This window comes from Augochlora pura, chromosome 3 (genome assembly GCF_028453695.1).
Source record: "Augochlora pura isolate Apur16 chromosome 3, APUR_v2.2.1, whole genome shotgun sequence".
In the NCBI taxonomy this organism is placed as follows: domain Eukaryota; kingdom Metazoa; phylum Arthropoda; class Insecta; order Hymenoptera; family Halictidae; genus Augochlora; species Augochlora pura.
The window spans coordinates 23,306,819-23,331,107 of NC_135774.1; the positions used below are offsets into that span (position 1 = coordinate 23,306,819).

The following is a 24,289-nucleotide window of genomic DNA, read 5'->3' on the forward strand; positions in this document are numbered from 1 at the left end:
TTTGTTATTATAAAAAAGCTTTAAAACTTTTATATTGTTAGCGAATTTGGATCAATACATGGGGATGTAGAACCTTTCAATTGTTCGACCAATCAAAGTGTACATACATACAAAGGTACATATCGTGTCATGGCTTCGAACCGTTCCATTTACGAATGCAGTCGTCGCAACCTAATTTAGTGACGATAAAGATGCAGCTGTGCGATGCTTAAGGTGGCGTCACTTGCTTACTGGGGGAAGTACATATAGAGACAGATATTATATTGGCGCGTATCGACCGAGTAAAACAATTTTTTCCATCGCCGCTTATACATTTCAACAATTTAAGACAGGTACAGTGAATAAAATAACGTACATATTTGTTCGTTCATTGGCCAGAGTGTGTCGAGTTCTCGCACGTTAGCGTGTACCTTTTCAAGGAGATAATCGTTGCCGTTTTGTAGCCATTTTGCTGTCCGTTGATAAATGCAAGACATTTTCGTACCGACTGGTGAACCGCGTACTCTTGTCACATATAAAATACAAATACCTGCTGCGAACCTTTCAAAAGATCTTTCTTCAAATTCGAATCGTTTGTACGAAACAACTGTACGGATTCAACAAATGTTTTACCTAGAAAGAATATGTTTGTGAGTCACGCATGGTGCAGAATCCTCAAACGTTGCTTATAAATCAATTTAAAAAGAAACGGATCAACTTGCAGAACGAACACCGCGCATCCCGTTTCTTCGTCCAACGTTGTGTTAATCCTGTTTTATTTTGGTTATAGGATTATTGAAATACATACTTTACTACTATTGATGCATATGTGAGCAAACTTTTTATACATGTTGAAATAAATGAGTAGTAAGAAAATATACTTTAACAGTGAATGTATTACTGAGCACTAAGTAGTGTTGTTATATACTCCTTACAAAAGTACATTATACCTTTTAGAGAATATGGATTAAATATCTAAATTATTGTGAATGTGAAAGGTAAATTTTATATATACAAAAAGTAGTACCATCATTAATTGTATTATTTTGTTATAATTTTTCCCACTTTTTCCTACTATAAAGAATAGTACAATATTGTAACACCAATGACATTCAAATTTTAAGATGTTGGAATAAATTCTATTTTGTCTTTTCAAGAGATCCTTCTCGGTGGTTAATTCTAAAATTACTATGGAAATGTCTCACGAAATGTTGGATACAATAGATACCAGCAATGGTAAGAATATGATGGAAGTATTACAGCAAGCCATTTCTGAAAAAAGTATAATAGTTCAATCAGAGTCTATAGAGGATTCTGTAGAAACGGAAATAGAAGAAATTATAGAAATAATAGAGGAAGTGGAAGAGGAGGAGTCATCACAAGATGGTTCTTTTATGGAAGAGAAAAAATCAAATGAAGAAGAAAGTCAAAAAGTTGCAGAAAACCTGCAAAATGATCAATACGATAATACTTCGGAAATGGAAGTCTATGCATATGAAGAAAGTGACTCGGTTGAAAAATTGCATAATATAAAGGAAAGTGGCAAAAAAGAACAATCACAAAAATGTAATAATAAACAAGTAATAACGTATGATGTAGATGAAGATTGGCAGGATGAAGATATAGAAGAGGAAGAATATGAACAAAACTCAGATTCGTTGAGCCATTGCACAGAATCATTACAAGAGCAGAAAACCCTGCACGGGGAAAGAAAATCTGTAAATAATCAAACAATTCATTTTCCTTTACAAACGAATAGATCAGAATCTAGAGATAGTATGGATTCTATAGATAGGACAGAAAAGTCCAAATTAGCTCAAGACTACAAAACTAATGTAAATAATGAAGAGAATGTTGATACTAGCACAAATCATGAAATCGTAAAAAATGTTGAAAATAATTTATTGTATACAGTACTTGGTACAAAAAAGCAGTCTTCTGTAAAAACATTGCACACAGATAAACTGTCTGATACTCATTTTATTAAGGTAAATGTCTTCTTGATACAAATAAGTATTGCTCAGATCTACAGTTCTCCTAAATTGGATACCTAGATTTTCAGGTGTTAAGAATTATACATACAATACATATTATACATAGAATTGTACTACATATAATAATATGATTCTTGCTTTCAGATGGAGCAACTTGATGAGAATACTATACCAGTTGAAGGAACAATTTATTACGAAGGAGATAATATAGAGACTTTATATGTTGCTCAAGCCGTGGATGATAATGAGCAGTATGCATATGATGCTGTGCCTATGGAACAAGACGAGCAAGTGTGGGAAACATCTAACATGGATACCAATCAATCTCAAGAGAAAGATGAATCTCAAGTAATATTTTTTTAAACGTAAAATTTATAACCTCCATACTATTGTATCATAATTAATCTTTTAATTAATTCTCAGGAGCAAGTATTTTTACATGAAGACGAGGATGGTCAATTATATTTCAAGGATGATGCTGGAATGTTACAACCAGTATATTTAACTGAAGATGGACATTATGCTATTGCAGAAACTAACGATGATCATGAAAACAAAGAAGTTCAGGTCAAATCTCAAGAAAGTGCCAGTCCAATGGAGGAGGAAACCTATCCTACCCCAGATACTGAAATTAAATCTACCCACAGTAACAAACAGGTAATTGTCATTCCTTATTAGTTATATTCTTTACCGGTATAGAAAAACATTTTTTACTGTTATGTGTACCATATGTTTTTTTAGAATTCCGTAATTTCTACAACTGATCTTGACAATGAAGATAATACGGTGACGATATCCTTGATAATATCTGAAGATGAACATGGTCAGAAAAGGACACAAGTCATTATACCTACACCAGATAACTTGAAATGTGATATCTGTAACAAAACTTTTAAAACATCTTTCCAATTACTTCGACACAATAGATTAAAACACGCTCGCGAGGAAGATATTACCACAAGAAATTTTCCATGTGATCTATGCCCTAAAAGGTGATTTTCTTATAAATTGTATACGGGATGTTTATTTAGTAGTTCAGAGAAAGATAGTTGAAGTTTGTACACAGGTATCCGGATCAAAACTCATTAGCCCGTCATAGGAAGACTCACACGGGTGATCGACCGTTTCAATGTCTCGAGTGTCATAAAAATTTTCCGACATCGACTGCTCTACGTCGTCACTTGACACTTCATAATTCACAGTCACGACCACTTCCGTGCATTTACTGTGGTCGCCGTTTCATAGAGAAAGCTAGTCTGGTTAAACACGAACAGTCACACTTGGCTGCCGATCAGTGGACCCATACATGCGACGTATGCCATAAGTCATTCTCGCATGCGACTGATCTGAGTCTCCATAAAAAGTATCATGACCCGGATAAGAAATTTGACTGTGAGGTTTGTGGCCGAGAGTTCAGCCGGTTGAACAATTTGCAGAGACATATGATGGTACATCAACAAGTACGTATGATCAATGCGATCTTAGTCATTAGATTCCTTCGTGTCTCAGTGTAAGAGAGAAGTTTTATAGATTTTACTGTTTCTCATATTTTCTGCAATTTGTACCCATCACTTTAAAGTTACTGAAACTCGTTGTTCATTTCCAAATAAATTTTTCTATGTACGCAATTATAATGCTAATACATATTCTTGTAATCATTAACTGCAGCAAGGAGCAAACGAGGAGATACTTTCTTGCGACGTGTGCGGTATCACCTATAAATTTATAAGCTCGTTGACGAGACACATGGTAACCACGCACATGAATCCGGAAAAATTAAGACAACAGGCAGAGGAGCAGCGACGAAAACGGGAAAATAATTATCGACGTTACCTGGAAAATCGAAAAATGTATGAAACTCAACACTCGGGTGGCTATGGTACGAAACGTAATTACCAACATACGCGATTGCACAGCGAAAGTAACGACGAAGCAGCTTGATTCACATTTTTAACAGACACTATGTTATTGGAAACATTGTCATGATAAGACTATAAATTTTAAAGTGAAGGAACAAATGGAGAGTGACTAAAAAGTACGTTATTGTGCGTAGTGATGTTTCTGTATGATTTTATTGCTATAGTGACAATAGATGTGCATTTAATTTAATAAAGATACTATACCATACTATATTATGTCTGCCTATATACTTTGTAACAATTCATATATATACTTGCAAAAAGAATATATGGTGGATAGATGAGGGAAAATTAGAGAATGTAAAAGCATATACATATATGAAAGAGAGGGAGAGAGAGACACATACATCACTGATATTAAATAGAAAAAGGGAGGGAAATATCGTGATTGAAAAAAGGTTTGGTAGAAGAAAGAGTTAAAAGGGAATATTTTAGGATAAACGACGGAACGAGGGTTAAAGGTATTGATAAGATAAAGAAAAAAGGTGTTGAACTACTATATATGTAGTACATACTAGAAACATTCAAATATATGTATATTTTATTGTAGATTTTGTATAATAAGAATTGTATGGCATCTACAAAACTTTTGTTAAAAAGAAACAAACAGATTTTCCAAATCTCTATGGTTGTGTAATTATAAGATGCTAAAATAGAATTTGACTACGCGAATATAAATACAGAATACTATTGTGCTCACACATGCAAGCATCTACTTGAGCAGTACATGTATATTAATTACTTGAATTGAGTATAGTCTGATACACTAACAGCTGTTAGTATGTAATACGCTTCGTTATTGCAACATGTATTTATGTCACATGACAAGTGTAAATAAGATACAGACTTATTAAGTACACACATGTAGTAATACATGCGCATCTGCATATATGTATATACATCCTCCTACATTTGAAGTGATCAGTGGTCAAGTGATCAGTACATATCAGTCATATTTCACAATGAAGTGAAAACGCGTGACTTTTGTGAAGCTTCTAAAGTATACCTTCGTTTAAAAAATTATTTTTCGTTTAAATTAGTAGTGACAAGAAGAAGTAGTAGCAAAATAAGCATCGACCGAAACGAGGTAATAATGATTTCTAGCATTGTACGGAATTATTGAAAATAATATTTTAAAAAGTATTTAAGGTTAATTTTTTTATTCCATTCTCCATAATTATTTAAAATATTAAAAGCTGTTTCGATAATACTAATAGTAACCACAATAATCTAATACTAGAATAATTCAAATTTTATAATAATTATGTTCTACCTATAGTCACACTTTACAATACATATTCAAATACAATGTATTTCCGCGTCTTATGCAATAGAATAGTATTTAAAAAATGCAGAGATTAAAGCTTTTTATATTTTGTTAATGTTTTTAATTATGCATATGTCAGAAATTTAATGATATTTCGTTTGTTTTATTGATATGTTTCATCCTATTTGCATATTGAAAATGTTTATATATTACAGAGAAAAAAATAGTAAATTAATAAACACAATTTTCCTTGAAATAAAGTTCAAAATTTTTTAAATTGCTAACAATATGGAGAAACGTGATGCACTATTAGAAATACATCTAGAAAGACCTATCTATGAACAGGAAACTTTAAATAAAGATTATCAATATGAGAAACCTCATATGTCTGGTATGTAAAAAATAATAGATATTTCAATATCTATACAAAAAGTTACTTTATGAAATTGGTATTTACAGTTATGGAAGATACAATGAATGCTTTGAGATCTAAAAACTGGAAGAAATGTGTGACGTCTGCAATCCCATCCATAAATTGGTTAAGAGAGTATCAATGGAAAGATGCAATAATATCTGATATAATTTCTGGTTTGACTGTGGCAATTATGCATATTCCTCAGGGCATGGCTTATGCACTTTTGGGAAATGTTCCACCTGTGATTGGAATATATATGGCCTTCTTCCCTGTTCTAGTATACTTCTTTTTTGGTACATCCAAACATGTGTCAATGGGTATGGAAAATATATTTTTTACACTTTAGTAATGAAGTTCAGTGTAGAAAAAATTTTGATTCTGTCACAAAAAATACGAGTATACATTTAGTAAAATACTACTTCTATTACAGAAGAATTACACATAGTTCCTTTTAATAAGAACTTATTAGTCAAGCTAGAACAATGAAACATTATTGGCACCCATCAGGAACTTTCGCTGTGGTATGCTTGATGACTGGGAAAACTGTGATGACTTACTCTAAACCACTTGATACTATAAGTGGGAATAGTACAGAATTAATGCCCACGCATCCTGGAGAGCTTTCATATGCTTTTACACCTATGCAGGTAGCAACGGCTGTTACATTGATGGTTGGCATATATCAGGTAATGTTTTTATAAATTTTATGGTATGTTTTATTCAAATTAATAATCATTTTCTATTTTCTTTTCAGATCATAATGTATATATTTCATTTGGGTATCATAAGCACATTGCTAAGTGAACCCCTAGTGAATAGTTTTACCTCTGGTGCAGCTGTTTATGTTTTGGTATCCCAAATTAAAGATTTGCTAGGTATAAAAATTCCAAAACACAAAGGATACTTCAAACTTATTTTTGTAAATATGTAACATTAAAATAAACAAAGTTTAAATGAGCTATCTAAACAGTCATAAATTAATTAAAAAATTAATTCCAGACGGTGATAAGTATATTTAATGAAATAAAAAACACGAATATAAGTGCTTTGATTATGTCATTAACAACGATTATTGTTCTTGTATTTAACAATGAATTGTTAAAGGTAATCATAATTTACATATGCAAGTATTATTATAATTTCTTTGTTATAAAAATGCACAAATAATTATAACATCTAATATTGTTTCAATACTAGCCATGGGCAAGTAAAAAATGTAGCATTCCAATACCGATTGAATTAATTGCAGTTGTAAGTGGAACTTTAATCTCAAAATATTTTTCTTTAACTGAAAAGTATAATATTCAAGATGTTGGTGACATTCCAGTAGGGTACGTAATCATTTTACTTTATATTTTTAGTTTACTTATCTAAAATAAACGTGAATATTCTCATTATATAAATTTGTACTTGTAATAGACTTCCAGCTCCTGAAATACCAACAGTTAAATTACTACATCTTGTAGCAATTGATAGTATTGCTATAACTATGGTGTCTTACACTATTACCATATCAATGGCTTTAATATTTGCACGTAAGCTTAATTACAAAATTAATTCAAATCAAGAACTCCTTGCTATGGTACGGTATCACTTTTATTTTCTATTTTTAAGTACTTCAATTGTTTATTATCTTCAATTTGAAACTGTTGTTATAGGGCTTAAGTAATGTATTTGGATCATTTTTCTCATGTATGCCAGTTTCAGCATCTTTAAGTAGATCTTTAATTCAACAAACTGTTGGTGGCCGAACACAAATAGCCAGTGTTGTATCTTGTTTGATATTATTAATTATTCTTTTATGGATTGGTCCATTTTTTGAATCTTTACCAAGATGTGTTCTAGCAGCTATTATTGTTGTAAGTATAATCACAATTTTGAAAATTATTTCATGAATCATTTCAAATTTATCATTTTATAATCATTTTACATTCTTTAGGTGGCTTTGAAAGGAATGTTTCAACAAGCTGCTCAGTTGTTAAAATTCTGGAAATTGAACAAGTGTGATGCAATGATCTGGATTGCTACATTTATTATGGTTGTGATAGTAAACATTGATGTTGGTTTACTTTTTGGCATTTTGATGTCGCTTGGAATTATTTTACTGCAAAGTATTAGGCCATATACTTGTTTACTGGGGCATATACCAAATACAGATTTATATTTAGATATAAGTCGATATAAAGCAGTATGCATTATTCATAATTAATTTCATAGTCTGTATTAATATTGTAACCTTCATTAATTGTTCATATTCTTTCAGGCTATAGAAATTCCCGCATTGAAAATTTTTCAATACTGTGGTACTTTAAATTTTGCGAACTGTAATTATTTTAAATCTGAATTGTATAGAATAGTTGGTGCGAATCCACAGAAAATCATGGAACACAGACAGAAATTAAGAGAAAATGGGATTTACATAGATACAGAAGATTTAGAGGACAAACAGGAATTACGTTGTGTAATCATGGATATGGGCGCCTTAAGTTATATTGACTCGAGTGGTGTATTCACCTTGCATTCGGTTATACAAGAATACAATCAAATCGATGTACATTTTTATCTCGTGAATTGCACAAGTCCTATTTTTGAAACCATCAAAAAATGTGACTTATATTTACACGGCAAACTTACATTTAAAATTTTTGCAACGATTCAAGATGCTAAACTGTACTTAGAAAAGGAATATTACTCAAGATAATATATGTCCATTATTGTACTTATTTTATCTGTCTTGCAAATGTTTATATAAATATATTTCTGTTTTTCTTGTTTATGTGATACTGTTACTAATTTAATGGTACTTAAAAATGTTCAAACGAATTTTGAATGTATAGTGAAATGTACAATGAAAATTTTTCATATTTGCAAACAATTGGAATATAATTACATAGAATATAATGTTATATATAATAAATATGTTATTTAGTTATATGTTCAAGAAAGTACAAATGTGTAGTACAGAATCGATACTTACTCGTATTTTTTAAAATGTACACTTCATTGATATCCGTTCAGTTGTACAAGGTGCTACTTAAATGTGTGTATATCCATAATATATTCATGAACATGACAATAAGATATTTCGAATGAATTCTACTTTTTATAACCTAGGTACGTCTGTTAGGTATGAATAAAACCATTTTTAAGGAGTATTCCAAGTTATATATTCCATAAAACATTTATCTCACGTGCAGTAGCATAATTCTACAGATGTGAAAAAATAAACTTAGTTTATAATTACTTGGTACACGCTTGTACATATCATTCATAATTTTATTTTATATAATTATATTTTATTAATATATTCATACTAGTATTAGAATTGTAAGAAAATTATTGTATGCATGGAGTATATTCCAGAGATTCCAATAAATTAAACTGTAAATTAGTATTGTTCTATCTTATTATAGTTTAGGTATATGATAGGAAATAAAGCAAAGTCACTAATTATTCGAGCAATCACAGAGCTTTTATTTACAGTGATCACTCTATGTACAAAGTAACAGTTATTACTTACATCGGATAACTTACTGTCACTATCGAATTTTTTTTCTTAAATGTGCTACTTCCTTTACGATCAAACAACTGATGGTAAAGCAATGCGGTTTATGGATGCAGCACATTAATACTTCTAGTTTCAAGGCAGTGGGACCTGCACTGTTTGTATTACAGAATAAATACTCAAAATTGTACGGCAAAACATTGTTCGACAATGTATTGTGAGAAAATTATGTAATTTAGCTATATCTGTTTTTCTCTCTAACTGTAATTGCTTCTCATTCGATTAAAAATATCGATGGTACATGGCAATTAAGCAAGTCCGTACTTCTTCTTAAGAGATTCTGGCATTTCTGGGGGTGGTGGACGTGGCATGCGAAGCCATACCTTCACGGCATCATAAATAAACCATTGCGCTGCCGTCAATGTACCGATCATGACAATCCTAGGGCCAAGACCCTTCCATACACCAGCAAAACCAAGCTTTCTCAGAACATCACCTGCTGTTGCTCCCTTCTCTTGATTTAATTTTGATACAACCTGTATTAACAAAATTTATAACAGCAATATAATAGCTTGTTCAATCGATAGTTAAATTGTAGTCTGCATAAGAAATGTCACTTACAGAATCAGCAGGATGAGATACAACTGCACAGAATACACCAGCAATATAACCAGCTGCGAAGGTGACAACCAACTGCTCACCTTTCGTGCATTCTAATCTTGGTTTGGGAACTACATACTTGTACAAAAGTTCAACAGTACGTTCGAAACAAGCAAACTTCATCATTGTGTATGGAATTTGACGAAGCCACAAAGGTACCAGCCCCTTGTAAAAGCCACCAAGACCTTCTTCAGCATACATCTTAGGGAAGGCTTCTCTCAAAGTACTTGCATATCCAGGCATAGTTTGAATCCTAACCTGTGTAGATAAACGGTATGCATTATATATTAAAAATCAAATGTTTTATTATCGATTTGAGAGTGTCTAAATTAATAGTTATTTCAGGGAACTTACAATATGTATGATATTGGACATGACGAGGCAAAGATGAGGAGCAGGGTTAGGAACAGTGTGAAGGAACGAAAGAACAATTCTGTCTTGTTTTGGATCTAGGAGTAGTCACGGGAATGCACAGACAATACAAGAATAATATTTGTTAAACTTTTTAAAATGCAACAGGGACAGTATCGATCTAACTGTTCTCTCTTTTCAAAAACATTAAGAAAATTATTTGTATGCATAAGTGACAAAAAAAATAATTAATAATTACTTTAGCAGCTTCAAGGGGAGCTAGACCAATGTCAGCAAAGAATTCTGCTGATGCTGAAGAAACTAGATATAAACTCGTCCTGTATTCATAAGACAATTCCTCTCCAGCAAGGGCTGAATAATATACTTTGAAGACTTCATAAAGACCAAATTTGAACATTCCTTGAGTAGAATAACCAAAAAATGTTGGAGCCCATCCTCTCACCAAACCACGGGTACCATCTTCAGCCAATGTCACCTAATTAAAAAAATACAATAAAAATATAGTTTATCATGTATAGTAATTATATAAAATTGTTATTAAAAATAATTTATTACTAACCTTGAATCCATTGAAGACTGATTTATATTTTTCAGGGTTTACCTGAATTCGGCATTTAACCAAATCCAAGGGTGTAACCATGGTATGAGTGATACCACATGACAAAATACCACCCAAACCACATAGCATGAAATATTTGTTTGATCCGAATTCACAGCTATCTATGTATGAGAAAATAAATATTCATTATAATTCGCATTATGTTATAAATTCTTAGCTACATATAGAATATAATTGCACGATGCATGTGTTTCATATAATTTGGATAAAGGAATGAATCGATAAAAAGGACTACCATCGATCAGCTGTTCCTTTGAAGCAACGTGCAAAATTCAAATTTGGCAAAGTATCAAAATTGGCACGAATGACCGTACCACCTTACTGTTATCCAATAATAAACCATCCAAGTACACGAGGATATTTTTAATTGGTTTCTCGGTCGCGGCCACTGTACCAATACGCTATTATTTTTAATCGAATGTCAACCAAGGCTACGAGGACGACATTGAAACGCGTATTTTCGACAAAATGGCTGCCCTTATGCAACCCTTCGTTAGTAGGGAGATACCGAATATATGAAAATTTTCCGTCGTGTTATATAAAGGCAATATCGCAATCCATATTATTCACTAATAAAACAAATTTCGCTAATTATTAAAAAACATACTCTCGAAGAATCGCAAAATATCTACAAAAATCGTGAATAGAAATTTGTTAATGTATAATACTTTAATCGCCATGCGGTGAAATTTATATTCATTACATAATTTTAATTCGCCGCAGTGATAAGATTTCAATATATCTCTTACATTTTCTAATACAAATTATTTAATTCCGTTAATTGGTTGAAAAGTCATATTTTTAACATTCTAAACGATGAATGTACAAATGATATTTTAGATTATGTAATAACATTTATGTGACTTAAACATTGCTTGAAACGATATTGATTTATTCTAACGATCGTTATATTAGCTTTCGACAAGCAGGTGTCACCAAGAACAATTTTTTGTCATGCAGAGATAAGGTAGGATAATTCATTCATACCCGATACTGAATGAAACTCCCTTATTTAAACTTCTTCATTAAACTCCTTACTTACCGCCTTTATCAGCGGATGCCATCGCGATATTGCGATTCTTAACTAACGACTGTGAAATTTCGTTCTGCCCCTGACATTTAGCTGTCACAAAAAGGTTCGATTTGGCTACGTCCAGTATTGAGGGCCACATCTTATCTCTGTCACTTCACCTGTGCACACCACCAAAGGATCAGATTTTCTCTGCAATAATTTTATTAGTTTAAACTATTAGCTACGAAACCTTCTAGGACTCGACTCTCGCCTCCGCGTTGTGGGAAAAGAGTGGCAGAGACTTCAATAACGAAATCCGTTTAGTGATACAATCCATTGATCAGTATTTTATAGATACGATATGAACTATTGAAAATGTTGCAGCAACGCCAGTTGTCTTTGCCACTAGATGGCTACGAAATTGACTAGTGCATTTCGAAATTTCACTAGCATGAAAAGACACTAAGCGCACAAATACATTGTAAATACGACAGCATGTACAATCCTACTATGTACGAATCTGTTTCTGCACACCTCCAAGTTACAACTTGATCCGTTATTGAGGATTAGCATAAACATTTTCGTTATTCTGATTGGCTATCGATTCACTGCTGAGACAAGATCCACCGTGTATTGGATGCGCAGTAAAATGGTGGGGTTGTTGTGAACCAGCTAGAGAGTAGGACAAGTGTGCAGGAATAGGTCTCCTTATTGTAGGTATGTATGTGATCAGTTTTATATGTACACACTATGAAATCATTTTCTATCCGTGTGTACACACGTGAACGATATTCTCAATTTTCATTTCCACGTTTTTAACAGCGTAAAATGATTTCAACATTTGTTAATGTTCGAATTCTTAGAAATGTTACAAGCAGAGTTCCAATATTTCTGTGTCACAATAAAAGTACAACGACACAGACTTTAATTAAACAAACAGCAACCATAGTAACTGATCCTGATGGGGTAATATTTCATTGTATTCTTAACGAAATAAGATATTATTGTTTTTTTATCACTCGGTTGCTGTTCAAATAAATAACGTTAATATTGTTTAATCTTTTTATAGCCATCACTTTCTGAAAATCCATTTAAAAGAGATAAAAAGTTATGCATTCTATGTAAACTAAATATAGAACCCGATTATAAGAATGTACGTTTGTTGTCTCAATTTCAAAGCCGTTATACAGGTAGAATTTATGGAAAACATATAACCGGATTATGCGATTATAAACAAAAAAGAGTAGAAGAAGAAATTGGAAAAGCTCAACAAGCTGGTATATTTAATTTTTGAATACATTATTCACCATTAGTTTATATATTTTGTGCATATTTATTTATTCTTAATATCTTTTATTTCCAGGTTTAATGGGATTTATGACAAAAGAACCAAAATATGTGAACGATCCAAAACTGTTTGATTACAATCGTCCGATCAAACCAAATCCCTATTAAGTCAAATATATATTATGGTAACAACTTTTATTCTTTTTTATATATTTTCTTTAACCTTCGTGATATAAATATTTTCTGTTTAGTGTATTCATTGAAAAATATATGTAATATAGTATAAAATATATATACCATAAATAAATTAGGTAATTTTACAAAGTATAGAATTCCTTTTTTTTATTACATATTTAATGATGGTTCTTCATCGAAAGTATCATTATCAGGAGAATAATTAACTAATTTATGGTCTACACCAAATGAAGATAAGATATCTATTATGCTCACTGGTTGCCCATTCCTTTTTGCTAAATAATTTTGATAGTCTCTGAGAACTATTTGACAAACTTTGGTCCATTTCTTTATAATATTTCGCAAATCTTCTGGATTGTTCTTAAAAAGAAACAAATGTTAGTTAATGGATGGATAATATAAATATTATTTGCATGTATTATCATCTTTTTTACCTTTTTCTTATACAATAATGTTGTTTTCAAGTTATTAATAGTTACTTGCTTCTCCTGTATCCTACTTTTTAATAACTCTAAATCATTACGACATAATTTTGTGTTTTGGATAGTACCGCTGTGGGTATGTTCATCACTTAATCGTAATTTTTTAGTTGGAGGTGTTTGAAAAAGTGACTTTTTTGACATAGAAGATCTATTACTTTGTAATTATGAAACAAAACATAATTTATGTATCTAAAAGGACTTTACAAGAATTCACTGCATTAATAATCATTACTTACAGTAATGTTTGAGACCTGTTTGACTCTGGAGTATTTGTAATATTTTCATTATTTTTTATTTTAGGGGTGCTAAATGGAGAACGAAATGGTTTATCTACACCTTTACTATTTCTGAATGGTTTGGTACTCATATTTCTAAAAATAATATACAACCGATGAAAATAATACATAGTTCAAAAATTTAATTTGTATAAAATAAATGTAAAAATATAAGAAGGAATGTTTCAGTTTTATAAAACTTATAAACCCGATCTAAATTCTGTTCACTATTTATAAATATACTTACGTATTTTCATAAATATACAAATGTTTTGTATTGTATATGTATACACGGAGAATTTGTGATACAATACATATATGTATTGCTGTAACTACAGGAATGGATGCGTATGTTTTTGTATACCGTTATATCTTTACATGAAAGTTAAAAAACTTTAATGACAATTCAATAATTATTTAAATGTTTGAAAAATATCAATATTTTAATTTCTAAATATACTGAATTTAAATGTATATGATTATTTTATTCATTTATACATATATATGCATGAAATGGATCCTATACCTAGAAAACTCCAAGCCGCAGCTTAATCCGTAAACAATGTTCTACATAGAAATTTTCTTTTCTCTGATTAGTTGAAAGATTTACTGCTGAGACAGGATCTTCTATGGATTGGATGCGCGGTTAAATGGTGGAGACACGCACGCCATCTTAGAGAGTAAGAAAAGCGTGCGGGAATAGGTTCCATTACTATATCTACGTGCACATATAATTAATCGTAAAGATTTTAACATCAAGTTTCCAATCTATTAGAGTACGCATGTGGCAACTCGTTGTTGTACTTACATGTAACTTAACCTGTAAACAGCAGTGACGCCGATTAAGCGTAATTGTTACAGTAAACAAAAAGTATTATTAATAACCATCTAAATTTTATACTTTAGAGTTATCTATTCTATTTATCATATATTATGTTATGTTTACATAATTATAGTCGCCTTAATAATTTGTCAATATTAGAGCATTTTACTCTTAATCGTGGTAAAATATTTGTTATGTTAAATTATCTTTCATTTTTCAGTGGCAATGGATATTAGACCGAATAATACGATCTATATTAATAATTTAAATGAGAAAATAAAAAAGGATGAGCTCAAGAAATCCTTGTACGCAATTTTCTCACAATTCGGCCAAATATTAGATATTGTAGCCTTAAAAACATTAAAAATGCGTGGACAAGCGTTTGTTATTTTTAAGGAAATTGCTAGTGCTACAAATGCATTGAGGTCAATGCAAGGATTCCCATTTTATGATAAACCAATGGTAAATACTGGTTGTTATTTTGCTAAACAATAATGTTTTTTTGTAAAGTAATGACAATAGAGTTATTATAATTATTCCTATTTTAGAGGATACAATATGCAAAAACTGATAGCGATATAATTGCAAAAATGAAGGGCACATATGCTGAACGACCTAAAAAACCAAAACGTATTGTACCTGCAGCTGACGAAGAAGCTAAACGTGCTAAAAAACGGGCCAAGGAACAGGCTAAACATTCTCAACAAATTGGTTATCATGCTGGTGTACCACAACATCCTGGTTTAGTTAATACAGCTGTACCAGAACAACCACCAAATCAAATTCTGTTTCTCACAAATTTACCAGATGAAACTAGTGAAATGATGTTATCCATGTTGTTTAACCAATTTCCTGGGTTTAAAGAAGTACGTTTGGTACCAAATAGACATGACATTGCATTTGTTGAGTTTGAAAATGAAGTTCAGTCAGGAGCAGCAAAAGATGCACTTCAAGGATTTAAAATCACACCTTCCCATGCAATGAAAATTTCTTTTGCAAAGAAATAAACTACATGATATCTTAGTTAATATGGAAATGTTATTAAGGAATGAACAAACGCGTGTGTGTGTTGTAACTGAAGTATTTAGAAATGTATGCAATGAGTAATTAATCAAGAATGAAGATTTAGAAGCGTAAATCTGATACATACCATATACATTCAAGAACATTACATGTACAAAATTTTATGTAATGTATACATACGAAACTACACACTGTAAATAGGAATTAAAAGATATAACATTTTTCAGAAATACATCTGTCGTGTGGGACTATTATTTATTTAATTATAATACAATTAAATATGGAGAGTACAAATACTTCCATTATAAAATAATAATTACAATGATATAACTCATACAGGCTATAAAAGAATGTTTTTAAATATGGTTATTAATTTGTTTATGATGTTTATTCATTTACATAGTGAGTATACTTATAAAGTCATTTTATCATGATATCATTAAATCATTTTACATGAAAGGTAAAAGACTATTAATATTTTCACAAAGAAAAGATTTAGTTTTAATGACTTTGAAGACGCAATTATTGTTACAAACAAATTTCATAACTAATACAATATTTACCTTCCTAAAAATTAAAAATCTTTTCTTATTGGTCCAAAAAATATGTTTTTCGACTGGAGCAATAATACGAAATGAATTCAATATGTCCACCACAACAGTGGCGTCGAAAGCTTCTAGATAGCTATACAGTTTTTGTTTCGTTTTCGGAACAAGTAATCAAAATAAGACTTAAATACTTCAATAAAATACAAGTTCATAGAATATAAAGAAAAAAATGAAATTTAGTCACAAAATATAATTCTTTATTAACAAGTTCACAACTATAAAAATGTTTCGAAAAAATGTGTCTTCCTTTTTAACGATATCATAATATTTTTAATCGTTGTACATAATTTTTAAAAATACTTATCGATATTTGCGAGAAAAAATATTGGAATTAAAATTTTTAAATCACATGTAAATAAAATTTTTTAAATGTTAAATATCATTTGCTCTTCCGTTGGTAATTAATATAATCCGCTATTCTTTCTTTAAACAGTTTTTATTCATGTCAATTTAAAAAACATTTGTCTCGTACGGAATCAATTAAATCAATTAAGTTCGTTTCATGTTACCTCTTAAAAAAAGATTTCAAAATTCTGTATATAGAAATTAGCAAACAACTTTATAAAATATGTATTGCTATACATAAATTTTAGTTTCTTTTGTATCATACTTTCTATTGCACATATCTAAAAACTATCTCGGCTTTTCCTCGTTGGAGTAGGACTAAAAATGAAATCTTCCAGCAATATTTGCATACACTACTGTATATGCTACGGTAGCTGCTCCTTCGCCAAATTACTAACCCCTGTGTTTAGGAATATCAATCCGTTATAGGAATAGTTTTTTTATTTTTCTCAGTAGAAAAAAATTTCTAATATTTAGCGTTCGTGAACAATGCTAAATATTAATTGATAATATTTTTTTAACAAATATTTAATTTTCTGTGTAGCATCATGACATTTTGGCGGGAATCAGTTGGCGCGTTGTATGGGGAGTGGGAGTGTTTCTGGGAGCAGTAGGCAAATCGGCGTACAGTGCGTCGTCTCTGTTGGATGTTGGATCAGTTGCGTTTCGCGTCTCACATTCGCGTAGTGTATTGTATACGAGTCGTTGCTTACGGATCACGTACGAAGTACAGTTCAGAACGCAAAACGCGCGGGATAATACTAAAAGGCACATTGAAGAGAAAGGGATCGAGCTGCTCGCGTCCAGAGATAAATAGAAGATATTTTGATACATCGGAAAAGGCGTGAGGCCGGTTTTCTCACGTCACGACACGCACGCCGGCCCTACGGTTGCCTTTGTCTCCGTACACACGAGAAATTTGAGGTGAGCGTTTACCAACGTCTTCCTTCACTGTAAATATTTTCTGTATTCATAGAACCTGTTCATCGATTCGAATGGTATATTGAACATATTTTAGGTAATATTTTTCATAATTTTTGGATAGAATTTTCGGCTTCAACAGACTATTACTTACAGAGATATTTATTCGTTTGCTTCTACATAGACGCCAAATGGGTCGTTGATGGACGCTAACCACAGCTTTTGCATTGCCATGATTTGTCGATTATGGCGTCTTTAACAACTAACTGATGTTTTCACATCTGGCTTCAACGACGTCTTTCTTTCGTATAATTATTGTCGTATAAAAATATTGGAAAATTAATTATAAATTTATATGGTTATACGACTTTATTTGTGATTACTTCCCAAGAAATAAGGTTGATCGAGATGTTGGTTAATATTTTTGAAAATGGCGGGCGCGGAAATTTCAGAAAACATTCTTATTATTTTTACGAATGATCCGAATAAATTAAGAACAATATTTTACACGATTCTATTTTTTGATTTCGGACAATTCTATTGTTTGCATATACTTTAAAATATAATTTCGTTGCCGGCAGCAATTATCTTTGCGTAATTATTATGGTTCAACTGACAATTAGATAGCCGGCTCCATTTAACGATATTAAATACAGATATCTGTTAGACGTGTAATCTGTTGCATATTATTGAACTGTATATTTTCGATCATTTATACATATTTTTAAGGAATTACACTTTTTTTTTTTTATATCTCTGTTGTCGAATTATTATTGAAGTATGAACTTGGATGATTTTACAAGCCAGTTGGAAGATCGATAACCACACGAAATTTTTGGAGATTTTATTTATACGAATTAATTTTCTACGTCTTAAAAATGTATATGATGATCATGTTGCTTTTATGTAAATTTTAATAATCTTTTTTATTAATCATTTCGAAGATATCACATAATTATTCTTAATATTGCATTCTAAAAAAGAGTTTCTTTTTTTGTACAGTGATAAAGTGCAGTAAACATGTCAGATGAAAATTCATCTATGGTCGAAGAGCAAAAAAAGAAGAGGGGTAGACCATCGAAAACAGATAAAAATGCTGTTAAGGAGCCAAAAAAGAGAGGGAGACCAGCATTAGACAAAAATAATGCAATGCGTGCAGCAAAATCTGACAATGAGGATGATGCCTCTCCAACCCCTGTTAAAAAAGCTAGAGGACGGCCAAAGGGTTCTCACAAAAAGAAGGTATACATTAATACATTCTTTTCATCACTAATTTTTCACACTATTTTTTCTATTAATATCATATGTTAAGCTTTAATATGTTCTGTAAATTTTAGCAAGGATCTCCTAAAGTCCCCACAGGAAGGGGTCGTGGTAGGCCGAAAAAGAAAGAGGAAAAACCAGAAAGTACTGGTGAAGAAGAAGATGAGCAAGAGGAAGAGGAAGAAGAAGAAGAAGAAAATTGAATATAAAATAACAATTTCAGTGTATCAGTCTTATACTTTGAATGTTTTTTAAGAAACTGATAAATTTAAAGTTTTTATGTTTGCTTTTTTACATCATAATCTGCAAAACGGAATAGTAAGAAAAATAGTTTAATTTATCGCAATTAGATTCTTGAAAACTGAAAAACCTGCACATAAACCTTGCGTTAAGAATGTGTTTAAGTCTTCTTTTTTTTTTTAAATATTTGAATTCGTCCATCTTATCATGTTATTAATCATCTTATTAAGCATTAAAACGTAAAAAGAGCTCGAGTCTTCTGAATCTCATAAAGTAACTTATAATTAGTGACATAATAAATTGTTTTTATTACATGACGAAATATTTATTGTTTTTATTCGTGTATCATAATATTTAATACTAAAATTTTTTTAACAGTCATAATATTGTAAGAATTGAAACAGAATGAAACATTTTGGGTATATCGTAGACAAAAGTTCAATTACATAAACCCTTTCATTTAAACTTCAGCATAAGAACATTAACATTGTTCTTGAGGCAAGCATATGTGTGAATGTCAAATTTGTATTGAAATAAATAAACTTGTAGAGTGACTCTCTTAACTACTGTATTATATACATGTATTTTGTTTTTCACTACATACTTCATATGTTAGATGGAACTATTATAACTGCGATTTTTGTAACTAGATTACAGCTTCAAAAAGATAATCTTAAGTACTTTACTTGAATCTTAAAAAGTATGACTAAAGTTTTACTTGTTTATACTACATAATCTGTTTACTCTAAACAATAAATAATCCTTCATAATTAAAGCTTGTCTTGATTTTAATCCAAAATAATTTTTCTTTATCAAGTAACGAAATTAGAGAAAAATACTTGAAGGAGTACTTATTGCCATTCTATGTACGCTATCTAATTATATTGATTTCATTTTAATACTTAATTCAGCTAAAATATCTTGCTCTATTGCAATACAATGTTCTAAAATATACTATGCTAATCTATGATCATAGGAAAGGATATGAAAAAAAATATACATAAATAATGTTTTAGTAAATAGCAAGTTTTACATTTATAAAAAAAACTGTTATAAACAACGTACAATGAGCACTAATAATAAAAAAGAGTTTCAGTCATTTCTTTTCTCTTCATATTTGTCTATTATGAAACCGTTTTGTTAAGTATAAATTCATTTTATGGTTGTTACATCACAAGACAAGAAGTAAATTATGCTACTGCATTATAACTTGATCGTTATACGTGAATATCCTAATATTCAAATATGATCTGGAAAATCTTGCAGTATATAAAATTTGTGAATTTCAATTTTTCTCTTGAATTCCAATACATATATATACACAACCTTTTCAGACATTAATTAAATATATAAATCTAATAAATACTATAATTTTTAATCTATGTCAAATTGTAGAGAGTACAAAGATTTTAAATGGCTATTTTTGTATTCATTAATGATTTCCAAAGAGTTCAGCATTTTCTTCTGTATCCATTGACTGGTATCCTTGCTGTAAAATATATTGTTTCTACTAATAGCATAATAACATGATGTAGTGGAGAAGTAATATCTATTACACATACACGCCGTTGATGATTATTGTAACACTCTTCTAATAATTCAGTTTCCCAGTCATCTTCTTCTTCTTCACCAGGGTCAAAACTATACATTGGCATAAGTCTGTGCCTTAAGCGCTCTAATTTTCTCTTTCTCGATATAATTATCACCTTTAAAAGTATACTATATTATTAAAAGTATATAGCGTACTGAAGTTATGAAAGTGTAAAGAAAAGATTTCACTATCGAAAAACTTAATCTCTCTTCAAAGAAAAAATATTTTGGATTAACATAACTTTAAAAATGTAATACAAACTGACCAACAAACACAGACTACACTACGAAACTGTTAAAATACCTAATGTAGAAATATTTATCCAAGTATTATAATTTGATTGTTACTTTTATTTTATGCTTTTTTGTTTCTGTAAATGAAAGTCAGAGAAAGATTATGATTTAAGTACAAAAGTGATATCGCTACCCATACCACAGCTGATAATACAATAACAAAGACCACTACACCCAGTGGTACGAAAATGTATTCTATTCCTTCTGGTGGGCCAAATTCATCGAAAGCTTCTGTTGTCGTGGGCACGTATATACTGGGGCTTGAAGTTTCCAAAGAAGCTATAGTGTTATTAGGCAATGATGTTGTAGCATTAGAAGCATTCCATAGTTGTTGATTATTGCCATTTTCCTCGGTAGGATACGAATATGGTTCAGGTGATTCATCAGAAACATTATTCTCCATAGTGGTGGTATAATTCCTGACACCATCAAGTAGCATCAAAGATGTTACAGTATTTGTGATGCTTGTTACATTCATGTCGTTCATCGTTAGTAATTAGATAACTATATTTAGTTATACAAAAGAACATGTATTTAGAGAGATTAAAAAAAAAAAGTTTACTGGTAATCTGTGTTATTTATGCTACAACAATTTAATCTTTAGAATTTATGTAATGAGACTTTCTTAAGACTTGTTTACCTGGATCTATCAAACTCAGTGAACATAATATGCAAAAGGCATAACGTTAAATGTTCTGTTAACAATGCATTAATGCATTATCATGTAAAACACTATTTCTTATTCTGTGCTCGGATTATACATAGATAATATGTTAAACGTGTCAGTTTATCACATATCTAAAGTTGTAAAAGAGAAATCGAACGCGATGGAAAACACGTTTGCTGGATTGGGTACGTAAACGAACAGATAACTATTCGCATCTTGATAAATTTCCATGCTACACTATCAATGGGAAAATACGATAAGAATTTCACATCGTCGGGAATACATCGTGACTTTATTTCTGTGTGTTTCTTTCCAAGACCTTCTTCGATTTTCGTTCATTCAATCAACGATTCTATCGTTATTATTATATTATTAATTACATTACAGCAAACTGTCAAATATATATTTGATAAATGCATTTACATGTTCTCTGCTCTTATGAATCAACGAAACGAATTGTATTCCATTGCTTAAACATTACGTGTAATAAGTCATAGTTGGTTTCGAGAAAACCTCATTCTTCTCACAAATGAAATGCAGACAATGCTTCTCCAGATTAACATTTCATTTCTTTAACATCGCATCGCAGTTCTCTATGGACGTACTCAACGTGAAATGCAGGTAACGACTATCGAACTGTTCGTTAACCGTACCAGACTATCTATCGATGCTTATCGAGATATTTTTTTCATTGTATCGATTTTCACATCTTTTGCCTGTATCACGATATTAGAGAAAACAAAATAATTTTAAATCATTCAAAAATTATTCAAATATATAAATGATTCTCACATATATATTTACCATGCAATTGCTTTATGCGGTTAGTCAACTATCAATGTCATTATAAACAATCAGTATATGCATGCATAGTAGTAAATTATAACAAACAAATTATGGAAATATCCAGATTGAAATAATTTAAAAATACGCAAAATTAAAAAATATAAAATTACGAAAAAAAGAACTTCGAATAGTGATTATTATTTCATATTTTTAAATTCTCTGTTAGATATTTGAAAATTTGATTTCTGATTAGAAAATGATAACTTAAAGTATTAAATAATTGATCTATTATCTATGATTTATAATCAATATTTGGACATTCATTTTAAATTATTTTAGTGGTCATTTTTTAATAATATATACAAATTGGTATACATATGTATAAATATTTTTTATAAAAGCTCTTGATAAAAGAAGTATAGACAGCCACCAGAAATATTTTTTAATTTTAATTATGTATAAAGGAAGAATAAAAATTAGTATAGTTTTTCAATGGTAATAAAGAAAAAGAGTCAGTAATATACAAATTTTAATATTTAATACAAGACTTTAATTTGAAGGTAGAAAATAAATTGTACATCACTAAAATAAACTTGGACATCATTTCATCATTTTGAATAATAATGTTAGGTTTCCCTTCTATCATATGTAGTTAGATAATAATTCTCTTGATATAAATTATTATTTGGTTGAATTGTCATAAGAAGGTGGTGTGAAATTCTAATTTCATTTCCATCAAATTATAGCGATTGTCATTTATTATACTACATAATGATGTTCCTAGTATATTCGAATTGTCCACAAAATGATACTACAATATTTGTTTAGAAAAATATATTTTGGGAAATTACATAAAGTAGGATCATTGTGTTTTTACATATGAAATGCAGAATTTCCTTCTTTATTAATTTACCAATGCTCAGAATTATTTATGTAAAAAGTTCAACAATTTTTAGAATTGCTCTAAAAGTTGTATTTTATGATAAATACTTGTCAATAGGAAATAACCAAAACGAAATTGTAACTATTTAACAAAAACAGAGAGATTACTTTACTAATACTGAAGCATGAAGAATATGCAATCACCGTTCAAAATAGAAAGTTGCTGTGCAAAATTAACTTTACTTAAGATTTAAATATGTACAAACTGGAAAACCAGTGTTACAGCATTTTCTTGTTATTCACAGACGTGATACAAAAAAGATTATAGTTTTTTTTATAGTTCCCATAATCATTATAATAAATAGTTTTCATTGCTTAACAATGTTTGTGTTCAAAATATATTACAACTTTTATAGTGCTTACGCTATAAAATCATTTATAGTTTATAATTATTTCCTAAATCTTAATATAATTAAGCTTTGTTCGTTGCCATATATCTCTGTACTTTGTTTCATATTCATAATTTCATTTAACTTGTTTTCAACAAGAGAACTGCACGAAACAAATATGAGTTAGCATCAGATTATAGAATTAATTCAGCATTATACATCTTTTATCATTTTTTAATACATTTGCAATTTCTAAATAAATGACTTACGACAATTTAAATAAATTATTTATGTGAAGCAAGGAACAACAAGTGTAAATAGTTACATTATTCATTAATTTGTACTGCGGAAGTTTTTTGGTAAATGCGATACATCTGAAATATTGTGCTCATTATCATTGGATACTAAGTCAACATCTTTTCATAAATTTAAATTTACTGATGCATACGGAGTCTCTAATTAAATTTTGTAAATTCA

General features: G+C 30.3%; 8 protein-coding genes across 18 annotated transcripts; 5 read left to right on the forward strand and 3 right to left on the reverse strand.

Annotated features, from left to right (window-relative positions):
* Window positions 1–175: 175 nt before the first annotated feature.
* LOC144478687 (uncharacterized) lies at window positions 176–4,086 on the forward strand. 3 transcript variants are annotated; one of them, XM_078196836.1, is made up of 8 exons: window positions 176–332; window positions 770–977; window positions 1,137–1,967; window positions 2,118–2,321; window positions 2,397–2,630; window positions 2,715–2,965; window positions 3,040–3,370; window positions 3,642–4,086. In XM_078196836.1, the coding sequence occupies exons 3-8, from the start codon at window positions 1,170–1,172 to the stop codon at window positions 3,912–3,914; spliced, it is 2,091 nt and encodes a 696-aa protein (XP_078052962.1). In that variant the 5' UTR covers window positions 176–332; window positions 770–977; window positions 1,137–1,169; the 3' UTR covers window positions 3,915–4,086. The 3 variants fall into 3 exon arrangements, with proteins under 3 accessions (XP_078052962.1, XP_078052960.1, XP_078052961.1); XM_078196834.1 differs by having other exon boundaries at window positions 177–332; window positions 3,040–3,433; XM_078196835.1 differs by having other exon boundaries at window positions 177–332; window positions 770–808; window positions 3,040–3,433.
* Window positions 4,087–4,198: 112 nt separating this feature from the next.
* LOC144478689 (prestin) lies at window positions 4,199–9,269 on the forward strand. 2 transcript variants are annotated; one of them, XM_078196837.1, is made up of 11 exons: window positions 4,199–4,979; window positions 5,375–5,550; window positions 5,619–5,891; window positions 6,082–6,260; window positions 6,329–6,493; window positions 6,574–6,678; window positions 6,772–6,905; window positions 6,994–7,156; window positions 7,233–7,433; window positions 7,514–7,762; window positions 7,838–9,269. In XM_078196837.1, exons 2-11 carry the CDS (start codon window positions 5,448–5,450, stop codon window positions 8,273–8,275), a joined length of 2,010 nt encoding a protein of 669 aa, XP_078052963.1. In that variant the 5' UTR covers window positions 4,199–4,979; window positions 5,375–5,447; the 3' UTR covers window positions 8,276–9,269. The 2 variants fall into 2 exon arrangements, with proteins under 2 accessions (XP_078052963.1, XP_078052964.1); XM_078196838.1 differs by lacking the exons at window positions 4,199–4,979; window positions 5,375–5,550 and having other exon boundaries at window positions 5,753–5,891; window positions 6,005–6,260.
* Mpcp1 (Mitochondrial phosphate carrier protein 1) lies at window positions 9,025–12,135 on the reverse strand. The gene is made up of 6 exons (XM_078196839.1): window positions 11,993–12,135; window positions 11,773–11,921; window positions 10,671–10,831; window positions 10,350–10,586; window positions 9,701–9,997; window positions 9,025–9,615 (listed from the first exon to the last, which is right to left on the reverse strand). The coding sequence occupies exons 2-6, from the start codon at window positions 11,900–11,902 to the stop codon at window positions 9,388–9,390; spliced, it is 1,053 nt and encodes a 350-aa protein (XP_078052965.1). The 5' UTR covers window positions 11,903–11,921; window positions 11,993–12,135; the 3' UTR covers window positions 9,025–9,387.
* A 351-nt stretch (window positions 12,136–12,486) lies between these two features.
* On the forward strand, window positions 12,487–13,816 carry Mrps18c (mitochondrial ribosomal protein S18C). The gene is made up of 3 exons (XM_078176967.1): window positions 12,487–12,708; window positions 12,812–13,019; window positions 13,106–13,816. The coding sequence occupies exons 1-3, from the start codon at window positions 12,571–12,573 to the stop codon at window positions 13,195–13,197; spliced, it is 438 nt and encodes a 145-aa protein (XP_078033093.1). The 5' UTR covers window positions 12,487–12,570; the 3' UTR covers window positions 13,198–13,816.
* On the reverse strand, window positions 13,360–14,598 carry LOC144467940 (swi5-dependent recombination DNA repair protein 1 homolog). Of its 4 annotated transcripts, XM_078176965.1 has the most exons (5): window positions 14,508–14,598; window positions 14,229–14,353; window positions 13,943–14,077; window positions 13,659–13,860; window positions 13,360–13,584 (listed from the first exon to the last, which is right to left on the reverse strand). In XM_078176965.1, the coding sequence occupies exons 3-5, from the start codon at window positions 14,071–14,073 to the stop codon at window positions 13,375–13,377; spliced, it is 543 nt and encodes a 180-aa protein (XP_078033091.1). In that variant the 5' UTR covers window positions 14,074–14,077; window positions 14,229–14,353; window positions 14,508–14,598; the 3' UTR covers window positions 13,360–13,374. The 4 variants fall into 4 exon arrangements, with proteins under 4 accessions (XP_078033091.1, XP_078033092.1, XP_078033089.1 ...); XM_078176966.1 differs by lacking the exon at window positions 14,229–14,353 and having other exon boundaries at window positions 14,508–14,584; XM_078176963.1 differs by lacking the exon at window positions 14,508–14,598 and having other exon boundaries at window positions 14,229–14,499.
* A 162-nt stretch (window positions 14,599–14,760) lies between these two features.
* On the forward strand, window positions 14,761–16,055 carry Snf (U1 small nuclear ribonucleoprotein A snf). Of its 3 annotated transcripts, none has more exons than XM_078197242.1 (3): window positions 14,761–14,852; window positions 15,025–15,266; window positions 15,353–16,054. In XM_078197242.1, coding segments are annotated over exons 1-3 (702 nt in total). In that variant the 5' UTR covers window positions 14,761–14,851; the 3' UTR covers window positions 15,812–16,054. The 3 variants fall into 3 exon arrangements, with proteins under 3 accessions (XP_078053368.1, XP_078053369.1, XP_078053370.1); XM_078197243.1 differs by having other exon boundaries at window positions 14,762–14,841; window positions 15,353–16,055; XM_078197244.1 differs by having other exon boundaries at window positions 14,792–14,829; window positions 15,353–16,055.
* A 1,355-nt stretch (window positions 16,056–17,410) lies between these two features.
* On the forward strand, window positions 17,411–19,526 carry D1 (D1 chromosomal protein). Its single transcript, XM_078196909.1, has 3 exons — window positions 17,411–17,704; window positions 18,704–18,943; window positions 19,039–19,526. The coding sequence occupies exons 2-3, from the start codon at window positions 18,722–18,724 to the stop codon at window positions 19,165–19,167; spliced, it is 351 nt and encodes a 116-aa protein (XP_078053035.1). The 5' UTR covers window positions 17,411–17,704; window positions 18,704–18,721; the 3' UTR covers window positions 19,168–19,526.
* Window positions 19,527–19,678: 152 nt separating this feature from the next.
* On the reverse strand, window positions 19,679–24,232 carry LOC144478722 (uncharacterized). Of its 3 annotated transcripts, XM_078196905.1 has the most exons (4): window positions 21,729–24,232; window positions 21,222–21,592; window positions 20,767–20,910; window positions 19,679–20,693 (listed from the first exon to the last, which is right to left on the reverse strand). In XM_078196905.1, the coding sequence occupies exons 2-4, from the start codon at window positions 21,573–21,575 to the stop codon at window positions 20,637–20,639; spliced, it is 555 nt and encodes a 184-aa protein (XP_078053031.1). In that variant the 5' UTR covers window positions 21,576–21,592; window positions 21,729–24,232; the 3' UTR covers window positions 19,679–20,636. The 3 variants fall into 3 exon arrangements, with proteins under 3 accessions (XP_078053031.1, XP_078053032.1, XP_078053030.1); XM_078196906.1 differs by having other exon boundaries at window positions 21,228–24,232; XM_078196904.1 differs by having other exon boundaries at window positions 21,222–24,232.
* Between the last annotated feature and the right edge of the window lie 57 nt (window positions 24,233–24,289).